Consider the following 13,745-nt stretch of genomic DNA (forward strand, 5'->3'; position numbering starts at 1 on the left):
TTTTGTCTTTCTCATCTCTCCCCAACAATTTTTTCTCCTTTTTGTTTTTTGATTAATTTCGGACTTAATTGCTAATTAATTTCGATGAATTTCTATACATTAATATGGTTAGAAGATTGAATAACTTAACTTTATTACCTTTATTGTTCTTCTAATTGAAAAACTTGATGCCTCTAAGATTTTAAAAGATTCAATGTCAATATCTTCATGATCCATATAATTATGGTCAATATTAAAATCGGTAAAGAATGAGCCAAGTGGTTGTTTTACAAACCAAGTTGATGATGATGTATTCATGTATCTAAGATATATTTTATTACCTCTTTCAATATATTTCAACCAATTTAGTTGCTTGCTAATTCTTCATGTGAATTACAATTATTTCATCTGCTATTGATGTCCTTCACTTATGATCTTGAAGCGAGATCGACTGTATCATGCAAATGAGGAGAAAATTTAACCCTATAAGAATATCTTTAATTAATATTTTGATATAGAAAACATTTAATTCTTATTTTATTAGAAAATATGTGAATTTAATTGATGATTGTCTCAAAAAAATAAAAAAAATATTTATCTACAATTGACGTTTTCCAAAAAAAAAAAAAAAAACTTGGGAAAAAGTAAAGTTCAAATTACGGTTTTGTCCTTGGGGTACTTGAGTTTGTTTTGATAGATCTTGGGAAAATGGCATTTGCCTTGAGAATCATATGAAAAGTGAAATGGAATCATCATCGGCTTCGAATCAAGGCGAGTTCGATTACTTGTTCAAGCTGTTGATGATCGGCGACTCCGGCGTCGGCAAGAGCAGTCTTCTCCTCAGCTTCACTTCCGACTCCTTCGAAGACCTCTCTCCTACCATCGGTTCGCATTTCCTCTCTCTCTCTCTCTCTCCGATTCACCTTTTCCCTCTCTAATTTCCTTCGTCTTTCTTGAAATTGTGTGTAATATTTTCGCTTTCTGGTTTGATTCTCTGCGCGTAGGTGTTGATTTCAAGGTCAAGTATGTTAATGTCGGCGGCAAGAAGCTCAAGCTTGCAATTTGGGATACAGGTAAATTCGGCATTTACTGATCGTGTTAAAAATGTGTGGGATTTTATAGATGCGGTGCTTGTTCTTGTATCATTAGATCATTTGGAATGTTTTTCTGTACGATGAATTTCAGATTTTTCAGCAATGCTGGAAGATTTACGGCAGAAAACAATTGAAATAGATATGAGATGTTATTATAAGATGTGAATCATCACTCGATTTTCCACTTTATTGCGAATTACGGGCTCATTTCGTGCTTTTCTTAATCAAGAGATTGAAGTGCCAATAAGAACTTCACTTAAATAGTTGATCAGGCTGTGATAACAACTATGTTGCTGTAATAATTAAGGTAGTTTTCTTGTGTGCATTCACTTGAAAATTTGATCAGGCACAACAACAGCTTATTCAATTTCTTCTGTTGCTCGGATTTACTATAACGAACCTAGTTTTCATTACGTGCTTTCAAGTTTCCTCTCCTTCCCTGTGGTTGAAGCAAGTGTTTTGTTTGTTTCTTCTTGATATATTGATTATAATTTACAAATCAAGTTGTGTAACTGTCCAAGTGCAACCATTGCGGTACCAATAACTACTAAAATCCATCCCAGCTGGGGTTGAATTATACAACTTGCACGACTTCTGGTCAATAATTGCAAGTTTAATATCAATGGTATAGATATTGAGCATTGAGTGTGTACTGAATATAAGTGAGCAAAACTTCTGCATTCATGCTAAAGATTAGCCCTTAGTTTTCCTTACATATATATCTTTGTTGGATTTTAGCTTTTATGCTCGTTGACATTGTATAATGTTCTGTCATTAGTTAGCTCTCCTTGACCATGTTCATTGTCAAAAGGAGGGCTTGGACTCTTCCATTTCTAACATGTTTTAATTTTTTATTAATTCAGCTGGTCAAGAGAGATTTAGAACCTTGACGAGTTCATATTACAGAGGGGCGCAAGGGATAATTATGGGTAAGTGCTACCTACACCTGCTTTATGATTCCTTGAACTCAAAATTGCAGATAATGGCATATGGAAAGGTTGTTAATAGAACATAAACTGTACCTTAATAGCAGATAAGCTAATGCCACTTATCTTGATTTTGTTCCTTAGTTATCTTTATAAATGATTCTTCATTATTTTCTTAAAAAGGGAAAAATTATGAATATGAACTGTACTAGCTTCCATGTGATGCATTTGATGGAATGTTCAAAGACAAAATGGTCATTCACTTGCCTATAATTTGTGATTAAGTCATTTGAGTTCGGTTATATAGATGTGGAGCAACCTGCATCTAGTTTGGTTTTTTTGGTGTAACTACACTCACATTTTAAGTAATCAGTCAAAACGGACCAGGAAATTTCATACAGGAGCAATAATCAAGTAATCAGTTTGTTGGCTGATGATCAATAATCAATAAGTCATCCAGTTTGAAAAACAAAAAATTGCAGTAGACAGAGCAATTTATACATATGGTTGTGCATGTTTTGTACTTTGGGGGTGGACTGGTGCTCTCTAATTGTAGTTAGTGGAGCAGTTTCTATTGGCCCTCATCTCATTAATTGCATTCCGTTGGAAGATATTGTGTTTTATCATGTTTATCCCTTGGTGAACTTTGATGTACCTATAAATAAAATTTAACTAGATAGGAGGCTGATCTTATAACTTCAAAAGTTCAAATGTGGTAGTAAGTAACACATTAACATTTTTGATGTTCCATGAGGTAATAGTTGCCTTAAGGAAATTTTGAAACTCATGTTACTTGTTAATTTTGCTCTGGAGGGAAGACATAACATGTCTTGCTGGTTCTTTGAGACATAACATGCCTCAAGGAAATGTTGAAACCCATGTTACTTGTAAATCGTGCTCTGGAGGGAGGACATAACATGTCTTGTTGATTCTTTGAGACATAAGTTTTCACTTTTGGAATGCCTTACCTTATTTAGGTGCAACTTGCATGCTTTTTCCTTTTTACTGATGAGAAATAACTACGTATCACATTGTCATGTTAAAGTAGGGACTTCTCAGGCCTCTGATTGAGGGGTTTTTCTGTATAGTATTCATCTGTTTTCAATCTTACATTTTTGTATCTTAAAACTGCAACAGTTTATGATGTAACAAGGCGAGAAACATTTACAAACCTTTGCGATATATGGGCCAAGGAAATAGAACTCTATTCAACAAATCAAGACTGCATCAAGATGCTTGTGGGAAACAAAGTCGATAAGGTATTTTAAAATTCCAGTTAAATTTCCATTTATTGCTCAAGATTGTATTGGGCCTGGGGAGGGGCTTTGATTTATATGTAGGTTCTTTTGGATTCAGTCTCTCTCTCTCTCTTTCTCTCCCCCCACAAGAATTTATCTCAGATTTGTAGTAGCTTTCTAGTTGTAAAAAGTGTCTTCATAGTGTCCTGTGTTTTGTTCTCGTGGTAAACAGGTGACCAAAGAAAATATGGTCACCAGTGGATTAGCTCCAACAGCTGTAATAGCTCGAAACCGAAACAAAAATAATATTGCAGTCCTTTTGATATTCTCTGCATCCTTTTGTTTTCTTGGCGACTGTAATTGTCGGTGGTCCCAATGCATCTAGGATAAACATATATAGTTAGAATTATATGGGAAGATTGGAAAATTGTGCTTTCTGGAGCAATTCCCAAATCCCATGTTCAGTTTTGAAGCTCTGTTGTCTTATTGAAGCTGCTTTGGGGATTCAGAAACAGTGAACACGTTCAAAACCCAAAATCTAGCATAATGAGAATCCATTGGATTTCAGAGACTAGCATTTATGATATTTTCCTTGACTGGAGGCAGAGATAGTTGGTTTTTAGTGTTTTTGTCTGCAGCGAACTAATAGTAGTTGGTCTAGCTTTCTGGTTTTTACTGTTTTTTGTTTGTTTGTTGTGGACCACTACTCCTTTTTTATTGTATCATTCACTCTAATAATTTATTTTTCAAGAAAATAAAATAAAATTGAAAGAGTGAGAAACTGTTACTTCTTCGATCAGAAGTGAAAAGAAGAAGCAGAGTAAAGAGAGAGAATGTGGGCTCGGTCAGGCTTATAGGCACTGAGGAGCACTTTGGGCAGAAGTGTTATTAGTGCAATATTATTTTTAACCTTAGGCTTGGAGGTTGCAGTCATTGGATCTAATCCAATGGTGAAAATTCGTTGCCTGGTGACCAGGGAAATGGAACACTTGTAGCACTTGCTCTATTATTTCTGCAAATCTGGACAACAATTGATATACTAGAGGAGAGTTTTAGAGGTTCTACCCTCTTAATTTGGTAAGGATTTTGAAATGAATAATGCGGATTTTTGGTTTTTTGTTTTTTGTTTTTGTTTGTTTTTTGTTTTTTTTTGCTTCCAATCTTTATGTTCTGTACTTTTATCCCTCCACTCATTAGCCAGTTGGCATGCATGTCTGCTGAACATTTAACATGGGAGTTCGAATTTTATGAGGTTATTATTTGTGTTAAGCACCAACTTCTAGATGGTCACTATCCTTTTGAGCTTTTCATACTCATTTAGATCATTCTTATTTTTCAGGAGAGTGACAGGGTTGTAACCAAAAAAGAGGGAATAAATTTTGCTAGGGAATCTGGATGTCTCTTTATTGAATGCAGTGCTAAAACTCGAGTTAACGTCCAGCAGTGCTTTGAAGAGCTTGTTTTAAAGGTATGAAAACCTTGTAACTATTGCAATCTCATTTTCTGCGTCTGCACTAATCTGTATGTAACTTGGGTACTGAAAGCAAGTATTGTGACATGAAAAATAAAATAATAAGGTATTACCGTTTGCACAGAAGAAATATTAATGCAAAGACAATATTGGTATAACTTGCTGAAAGCATCATAGTAGGTTAAGTAGCCATAGATTGTATGCCTGATATTCTATATTGCTAACAAAATTTGACGGTAAGATAATTGCGATCTTTTATGCAGATTCTGGATACTCCTAGTCTGTTAGCCGAGGGTTCTAAAGGGGTGAAAAAGAACATATTTAAGGAGAAACCACAGTCCAGTGCAGCCGCAAGCAGCTGCTGCTGAAGCTGAAAAGTTTATCAAACTTTTGGCATTTCAAATCTCTCTAACTAGCAGTAAATGGTTACTTCGAATTCTCAACGAATTATTGCCATTGTATTTTTGTTTTACAAGGACTGCAAATTACTTGTAAAATATAAATTATGTGATTTATGCCTTTTATGTTGAGTTTTCTTTGGGACTGATCTGGTATGTGCAAACATAATGACATTTAATATGCTGTCCAGCCCTGGAAGAATTACTGATGTAATACAACACATTCAAGCTGATTTATTCGTGCATTGTACAAAATACGGTTTTTAAGTACTCATTCTCTTTTCAGATTGCTACCTATGTTTCTCATTTTTGTTTCAATTGTGCGAGTTCCTCGTTATCTGAAGTGTTCAATTTTTAGGCCACTCTTTCAAATTAGAACAATAGTGGCCCTTTGTGAGGTCTATGAATCTATGAGCACCATATAATTGCAGCTCAAAGTGATTTACTCGACCAATGCGTTTCTGCACAGTTGAGCTACAATACCTCAGACTCCTTGGGTTCACAGGAAATTATCAATGTATAAAGCAGGAAGAAGACTAAAAGATGCTTGAAAAACAAGAACCAACAGTAAAATGCACGTGCTAAACTATTAGCTTGCCCCGCAAGTCAATCCACCGCGGCGTTAACTTTTAGCAGTTCTACGAACAATCTCCACCTACATTGCTTTAGCTCAAGCCCGAAACCTCCTAAACTCCTTAAGAAGAGGCTAGATTTCCCAAACAACCTTGAATAACTGCCTCAAACAGTCTCGATAACAAGCTGCTGCAAATAATGCTGCTTTGCCAAAGCTTGCACCTCAAGGGTTCCAAGAGATTACACTAGTGGAGCTGAAACTGCAGAGACCACGTTTGAAATTACGAGCCACCACTAGAATCACGATCCACAGCCCCAAATTCCAGCTGTGTGATCCCAAGCACCATCAAAATTGATCCTCATTCCCGTAATATCTTGAGTGGACAAGAAATCCTGAACAGCAGCACGAATCCTCTGGACAGTGCCAATGGGTATGGGAGTTATGTCATCATATTTAAACTCACATCTTACTATTTCAGCATTGAGGGGGGTGATAACATTACTCTCCAAGCCTCAAATGCTATATGTCACATAGCAGAATCAGTTGCAGATATTTCTAGCCCTTCTGTTATATATATGCCATGTGGCAGTAACTTATTTGTTTCAGGCTGTAACAATTTGTCCTATGTAGGACTTGGTTTTCAAGGGAATTGAAGAGATAACTAGTGATCAGCTTTCCTGTTTCGTCTAGTGTTATAAAGTATAGAAGTTAGTTTCTCTCCCCACCTTTCCTAATATTGCTTTCGAAAACAATACAAATTTCACGTTGCCTGGGTAATTTTTCTATCAATTACCAAGTCGTGCAAGGAACCAAGCACAGATCAATCGAATTTGAATTGAATACAACCTTGGAGATTTTGTTAAGCACTACAACAACCAAAATTGAGCTCATTATAGCAGCAGGAGCATTCATTTGTTGTGTATTATCAAACCTTCTGACAAGCTAATTACCATAAAACAAAATTTGATTGCTACTGAATCTCTCGAAAATATCGTACGACGTCACATGAGCGCTTAAATCATCAACTTGAAATCACCTGGCCAAAAACCTGGGACACCTACCTTACGCATTGACTGAGAGAGACATGCCAACAACATGGGAGGATTGATTTCCATCTCGGAGTAGATAACAATCCCTCTCCATGTTGGTAGGTTTCTGAAGATCATGCAAAACTTAGCAGAGCTCCAGAAGGACAATAGTTTATTCACATTGCCTTAACAAAGTTGTAAGTGCTATGTATAAGCAGTCATATTTTCCAAGTGTCCTGGTGTTGATCTATTTCTATATACATATCACATGATCAATGGTACCGAGATAGGCAGAAAGATATTGATGACTCAATAAGTCAATAAACATGAAACTCTTAGCATGACGTCCAGGTCCATGATATCAACTCTTTAAGCAAGAAACAATGAGATAGGTAGAACTTGCCATTTCGAGGAACCAGTTGTCTATGGGACGGTACAAATACTTTAGCCTGCCTGAAATCAGCTTCTTCTTGTCCAGGTCGGTTCCCAGTTTTCTGTTAGATCTGCACGTGCAAGTCCAACATCAATGAAAAGACTGAAAAAAGGAGTATAGAAAATTTGAAATATAAGTTTAACTCTCAAACCTCTTGAAGTCTCAGTGCTTAATCAAGATACAAATAATCACCATAGATATGTAGGATCATCAATCTCCTTTAACTTTTAATGATATGGTATATCATATGCATCCAAATCAATGAAGCCATTAAACTGCAGAAGAAACAATTACGTAAGAAAAGGATGTGAATTAAAGCTCTATATAGTGGGTAAACAAGTTTAAAGAGTCGAGGAGGATACTATATGATGGAAATAAATGATTCATTTTGTGCTGAATTTGAAGCATGAATCCAAACTTTGCACCGGGGTCTTTCTGATAAGAACATAAAGAATTTCCATTGTTGTCATCACAAATATGAGGAACACCTTTTCATATCCAACTAGTGTCTCAAAGCTGGAAAACAAAAGAACATCTTCACTAATCTCCAGGAATAGTGAATCAATACCTTCCAAGAAGAGAAAAACATACATTATATTCAAATCAAGAAAACCAGAATAAGAATTAGAATAGTGCTAGGTGAAGTAGCTCGTCACTTAAAACCAACCAGTGAACAAGCATTCACTAGTTAATGTGCTGCAGTGATAAAATATTCAAACATCATTGCCAAAACCTACTGTTTTCATTTCGGACTATTCCATTTCTTGAGCTCTTATTTTGAATTGAAATTGAATTCATATCTCATTAGACGCATCAGGCATCCCATGAAATTGACTGGTATCTCATATATTCATATACCTCCCATTTTTTGAGCTAAAATCGACATTCAATGCACAAGAAAAAGGATAATGATGATAAAAGAATTTACTTGAAATAGAGAAGTAAAAGGCAAGGATTCCCATACGCCATAGCCCATCGTAATTTGCACAATTTCATTCATTAATACAAATAAAGGAAAACATCTTATTTAACATGAACAGAAGCTTCATGGAATGTCAGATGTTACACAAATCTTATATGTATGAGATTTTCTGCTATCTCATGGAAACAGATGGGGGAATATAAAGATGACAATAATACCTTTATTGGTTGCTTGCAATAGCACTTGAAACATGGACTCTTTCCCTTCAAAGTTCCTACATTAACGAAACAAGCTCGAATATTCTAGACAATTTTGTGTGAAAGTTCCAGGCAAGGTATCTGAGAAACCTGGACTTACTTTTAATGATATGGTATATCATATGCATCCAAAGCATGAGGTCATTAACTGCAGAAGAAACAAATAAATACGAAAATGATGAGAACTAAAACCTCGACTGCGTGGGCAAACAAGTTTTAAGTGGATACTCATATAATTTACCTGAATCCTAACATTCCATCATTTTTCTGAAATCAGAACACGAATTTAAATATCATTGCCAGAACCTTCCATACTAATATAGTATATGACTTTTTATATCCCTAAAATGTTGGATAACCATTCAACCTTTTGGACCTCATTCTACAAAAGCCACTCCTGATCATCTTCCATTTTGATTTTTGAACCCTCAGTGAAGTTCGAAGAAAAGGCTACCCGAGAAAACTCTTGAAGTAAAAATTAATAGTGAGGATGGTTTCACTAGGTAAAAAGAATCAACTAAAGGTAAAAGGAGGTATCTAATGGGAGATAGTAAAGCTAGTAGCTTAATGTGGATTCACAAACTTCGAAATTTCAAAAGGTGTAAATTTACCCTCAATGTACAGATGCTATCCTATAACTCCGCCACGGAGGCTTTCATAATGGAATAGTTCAGTTTATAGTATCAGAAACCTGAATTTGAAGAGTAAATAAGATATTTAAGAAAACAAGTTATAACTGCTGTTTTGCAGCTTCAAAGACCTTAATAATTTTGTTTATCCATGCAAAGGGTGTTTACGGTGAAAATGACTTGAAATTAGTAGCAATAGTGACAATTTGATATATTTACATAAGTAAAGAGTACCGCTGGGTCTTTTTCCAGTATCCGAGATCTCTAAAGATGCTGGAGGCAAACCTGCAAAAGAAATGGATACTGACGGGCACATTTAGATGGAGTTAAGAAAATATTAATGCTGTCACTGGAATGTCCATACATATTCCCATATGCAGAATCAGAATATAAATGCCAATTCTTGAGCTCTTCCACATTTTATGTGAAGCTAAAATTGACATCCCATGCAGAAGAAAAGTGAGCAATGATAATACAAATAATTTGTTTGAAACAAATAAAAAAACACACACAAAAGCAAGGACTCGTCTACCCCATCATAATTTCCATAACTTCATCTATCACACATGTTTAAATGTTTAGCCACTTCATACACTGACTGATTGTTACACAAATCTTATATAGACGAGATTCAGAGCCAGTTTAGGAGGGGTGCAACCTCCGACAGCACAGAACCCCACTAATTATAAGACCCTTTTTCCTGGACATCAATCACTAATAAGCCTTGTATGCCTTTATCTATAAGCACTAATCACAAGGCCTTTTTTTTTTGTTGAAAGAAGCCTACAGCCATATACTACAAAAGGAAAATCTCAAATGTACTCCAAAGTTGAGCATCTTCCAAAATACTAAGATTCCCCATCCAGAAAACAATTACTACTGCCGGAACTGCTTAGATCAAAAGGTATATCACGAACCATAAACTTAACACTACGTGTCCCAATGTCATCCAATATCTCAAGGCACTCCTGCAAATCTGCATCACTGACTAACATCACCCATTCTTGTTCATCATCTAGATACTTGAGCTGGAAAGTTCCATCCTGCAACTTCAACCTCTTTGCAACTTCTTCATACAGTTTAAGACATCCACCCGAAGGCTCAAACTTGAACCTAATTGTATCTTCTTTATAAGTAGCTTTCACAATGATTTTCGATCCATTCTCATCATTTCTTGCTTTGACTTTAGGGTAGTTTCGCTCCTCAAAGCTCTGAGAACTCGACGAACAACCATGCATCATTGAACCAGAACTATTTGATGAGTGCGTCATGCTTGAAGAAGAGCTCTGATACACAACATGGCAGTCAGAACTCTCTAATTTTGGACTCCCCTTGCTTTGATCCCATTTGTTGACTTCTTTTACCAAATATGAGACCCCAAAAGCACTTTCCGGACAAGTATGAGGCAGGATGTCATGGTCAGTAGGCTGGCATGATCCAAAATCAATTGCAATCGGCTTGGAATCCATACTACAATCAACCACAGGGATGTGTTGTTTACTTACCTCTTCCTTAGCCTGATGAGCAGCTGGAACCAACATACGTTCATTCATACAACAGCCATCCTCTTCCAACATAATATCCAAACTCTCACCATCATTACAAAACATTGAAGGTACTGAAACTGGATATTCGGGAACTGGAACAATATTCTGAGCAGGCAAGTTCTTCTCAGAGAAGAAAAGATTTTTCTGTGCATCAAACTCTTGGATGGTAGACCCTGTTGCCACAAACCCTCCAGTGGTTGGGTCATACTTCAATCCTCCTTCCACCCCCTGAACAGAATCAAGTACAGTTTGTATTTTCTTCAAGGAACGATTCACCTTATTTATTTTACGAGATGGCCATCTTGAGATCCCGTGTTGTCTGCAGATCCTTTTTAGTGTAGTGGGGCAGACTCCAATGCTTTTTGCAGCATCCTTGAGACTCCCAGAGAAGTATTGCTGTAGAACACTCAAGCTCACATTTTTCTCTGCTGTACTACGCTTTTTCTCCACCTGCCTTCTTGATCCAAGTGGTGCCTGTTCAGAAGGAAAATCTATTTTGACTCCACCATCTCTTCTATTATAAACATTTGAGGGCATCTTCTCAGTTAACTTCATTTCACTATCTGATGACGTTGTCTGAGAATCTCTCCTGGGGATAGGTGGGGCATTCGAGACTGCCTCCCTTTGAAACCCAGTGTTGGAGCCTTCTACCCCAGACAATTCTGCAACTGACACTGTCCTTAAACTCTTACATATTCTCTGCATGGTACCCGAGAGGTTGTTTAACAAAAGTTGCTGTTCAGAACTGCCCTTCATATTGACAGGCAGAAAAAACTCTAAGATATAGTCATCATCACCAGTGTAGGTGCTCCTTAGTCTGATTGCAACAGCAGCGTTCAAACCATACCTGCGAGCATGATGAACTAGTGGATAGTCATATATGTCATACACCTTCACATCATGAACGAAGAAGGGATGATTTGATTGAAGTGCTTTCCCAGCAATACCATTTCCTTCCTCAAGATGATGTTCTGCACATGCATGCACAAAGCCTTGCATCGCTCTATCATTTATATAACAAGCTGTTTCCTCAATGCATAGTATGCATTTTTCATTTGATTTTGTAATACCCCCTCGAACACGTACTCTTCTAATTTCCTCTGCATCACCCTCAGAGTAGCAACAAGGAATCCAGGTGAGAGCCAACGGCAATGTATGTGCATGACACACAGCTCGTAAGACATCAGTAATTTCAGTTAAAGCAGCCCTTTGGTTCTTTGAGAGGCACTGGGGATGAAGTCGGGGAGGCGTAGTGGTCCTCAACTTCACAGCCTGGAGGGCCTCACAAACCATCTCCATCTCTGCATCAAAGTTGAGTTTATCTTTTGTACTGACAAGTTCAAACACACCACAACATGACATCTCAGAGTTCAGATCAAAAACCGGTAAAGCAATTGATCCACGGACCTGATGATTAGCTGCATGTTCCACCCTCAGGTACTCGTCCTTGTTGTAATAGCTAACATTTGATGTCCACTCTGGAACTTTGGAGACAAATACACGGCCAGGAAGCCCCAGGCTAGTACCCTGCTTTTCTTCTGCAGCGAATGTAAACATCCTTGACACTTCCCGATACCCTGCAAGAACATGGTCAAGCAAATAGGGCTGTTCGCAAGTGCTTAAGAAGGAGCGATCACCATGCTTCATGGGAACCCATACTTGTGCCAAAATTCCCCCACCAGAAGACTCCTTGAAAAATGACAATGCCTTTAGCATCTTCTCATTAAGTGACCATCCACATGGCCTGGGGATCACACAGTCTGCCATGTCCATGACATTATTCTGTTGAAAAGAACCATTCTTCAGTTTAGCAGCTGCATCATGAGCGTGGTGGGAATCAGTTGACGCCCCGTATTGGGTGGTGTCCATTTGCTGAAACACTATCTTGTCACCACAATCAAAAGAACTCCCCGCCTCATCAAAAGTCCCACCATCTTCAGTCACAGGCAATGTTCCACCGTTCTGTTGTGTGAAGTTCAAGGCATCCAAAGGAGCATAACTCACCGATGGATACGCCGCCGCAATCTGCTCCATTGTTCCCGGGCTGCTGCACCATCCAGCATAAGAATCGAAATTCATAAACTCAGCAATGTTGTTAAACATATCCTCCGAAATCGAGTTCCTCACTTCACCATCCAGTGGCACCAAACCCTCCAACCCAGCTGCAGAAGACGACGACCCCTGATCCTTCCCCTCTCCAGACGAAAACTGGTATTCCATATTCGGGTTTCCAAAACAACTACTAATAGAGTTGCTCCACCACACAACAGCTGCTCAAAACAGCCTTCATCGTCAAATTGCCTCTCACTTACTAAACACAAAAACCAACAACTCTAGAATCAAAGCAGCAACCGATTTCAGGACCAAACCCAATTCAATTCCTGCACTACCCACTACAAAAAATTACACTTCCCACGATACCCCATATTCAAAACCCAATAAGAATCGCCAAACTCACTCACCCACAAAACCCAAAACAACAAATTCTCTAGCTTTTTTTTTTTTTTTTTTTTTTTGAAAGGACAGATTCTGTAGCTTTGCATATATATATAGAAATAGACAATAGAGCAGAAAGTCAAGAGAAAACTTTACCTCAAAGTGATCTATACTGGGCTCTGCCGACCTCCGCAAATTGCTGACACAAAACGCCAGAGGTTTCCATTAGGAGTAACGCTGACAAGGCACATGAGATTCAAAGCAGTTTGCTCAGAAGTAAGTGAAGGGTTGTGTCTGTATGTGAATTTTGGAAGTGGATACGTGTGCAACTGATGCAAGTAAAGACACTTTAAACCGAAATTGAGGATCAAACTTCAGAGCTCCCCATTGGAAACCCCAAAAGTAGTGTTGCACAGCAAGTCCATTCCAACGACTTGAAACAGAGGAAGCGGTCTTGAAAGAATAAACATATATAAGACAAATCAGCACCACACGTCCGGATAGTACAGCGCAGATGGCAAAGGTGTATGATATTTTTTTGTTCCGAATAGGGTTCGACTCCCCGCCAAGTGCTCCTCTTGCATATTTTATCCTGCTAATTTTTAATAGGACTAAATACTGTTTAGTCCTTGATCTTTTGACCATAAAACAGTTCAGTCCCTGGCCTTCTAATTTCACACGTTTAGTCCCTGTACTTCAAAATTTCAGACCAATAGGTCCTTGCCGTCTAAAAGTCGCGGCGAAATGTCTATTATGCCTTCAGTTCTTTTTTTTTTTAATAAATTTATTCCTTTCTCTTTTATTTATTTATTC

The 13,745-nt window shown here is 37.6% G+C and overlaps 2 protein-coding genes and 1 long non-coding RNA gene across 6 annotated transcripts; 1 reads left to right on the forward strand and 2 right to left on the reverse strand.

The window, feature by feature from the left end:
- The first annotated feature begins 677 nt into the window (after positions 1 to 677).
- Positions 678 to 5,401, forward strand: LOC133724577 (ras-related protein RABC1-like). The gene is made up of 6 exons (XM_062151334.1): positions 678 to 864; positions 984 to 1,052; positions 1,937 to 2,002; positions 3,137 to 3,258; positions 4,577 to 4,705; positions 4,972 to 5,401. The coding sequence occupies exons 1-6, from the start codon at positions 711 to 713 to the stop codon at positions 5,074 to 5,076; spliced, it is 645 nt and encodes a 214-aa protein (XP_062007318.1). The 5' UTR covers positions 678 to 710; the 3' UTR covers positions 5,077 to 5,401.
- Positions 5,402 to 6,480: 1,079 nt separating this feature from the next.
- Positions 6,481 to 8,559, reverse strand: LOC133724579 (uncharacterized). 2 transcript variants are annotated; one of them, XR_009853778.1, is made up of 5 exons: positions 8,421 to 8,559; positions 8,282 to 8,337; positions 7,504 to 7,709; positions 7,293 to 7,416; positions 6,481 to 7,211 (listed from the first exon to the last, which is right to left on the reverse strand). It is a non-coding gene; the product is annotated as an uncharacterized LOC133724579 (long non-coding RNA). The 2 variants fall into 2 exon arrangements; XR_009853777.1 differs by having other exon boundaries at positions 6,482 to 7,211; positions 8,282 to 8,555.
- Positions 8,560 to 9,460: 901 nt separating this feature from the next.
- LOC133724578 (protein NLP8-like) lies at positions 9,461 to 13,383 on the reverse strand. Of its 3 annotated transcripts, none has more exons than XM_062151337.1 (2): positions 13,089 to 13,383; positions 9,461 to 12,766 (listed from the first exon to the last, which is right to left on the reverse strand). In XM_062151337.1, the coding sequence occupies exon 2, from the start codon at positions 12,714 to 12,716 to the stop codon at positions 9,798 to 9,800; it is 2,919 nt and encodes a 972-aa protein (XP_062007321.1). In that variant the 5' UTR covers positions 12,717 to 12,766; positions 13,089 to 13,383; the 3' UTR covers positions 9,461 to 9,797. The 3 variants fall into 3 exon arrangements, with proteins under 3 accessions (XP_062007321.1, XP_062007319.1, XP_062007320.1); XM_062151335.1 differs by having other exon boundaries at positions 9,461 to 12,877; XM_062151336.1 differs by having other exon boundaries at positions 9,461 to 12,889.
- Between the last annotated feature and the right edge of the window lie 362 nt (positions 13,384 to 13,745).

This window comes from Rosa rugosa, chromosome 1, assembly GCF_958449725.1.
Source record: "Rosa rugosa chromosome 1, drRosRugo1.1, whole genome shotgun sequence".
Taxonomy (NCBI): Eukaryota; Viridiplantae; Streptophyta; class Magnoliopsida; order Rosales; family Rosaceae; genus Rosa; species Rosa rugosa.

What these genes read in the sequence shown, in the direction of transcription:
- LOC133724577 (XM_062151334.1), top strand. Translation starts at nt 711, where the DNA reads ATGAAAAGTGAAATGGAATCATCATCGGCTTCGAATCAAGGCGAGTTC. An exon ending in AGACCTCTCTCCTACCATCG is followed by an intron (nt 865 to 983) that starts GTTCGCATTTCC and finishes CTCTGCGCGTAG; the next exon opens with GTGTTGATTTCAAGGTCAAG. An exon ending in GCTTGCAATTTGGGATACAG is followed by an intron (nt 1,053 to 1,936) that starts GTAAATTCGGCA and finishes TTATTAATTCAG; the next exon opens with CTGGTCAAGAGAGATTTAGA.
- LOC133724578 (XM_062151337.1), bottom strand. Translation starts at nt 12,716, where the DNA reads ATGGAATACCAGTTTTCGTCTGGAGAGGGGAAGGATCAGGGGTCGTCG.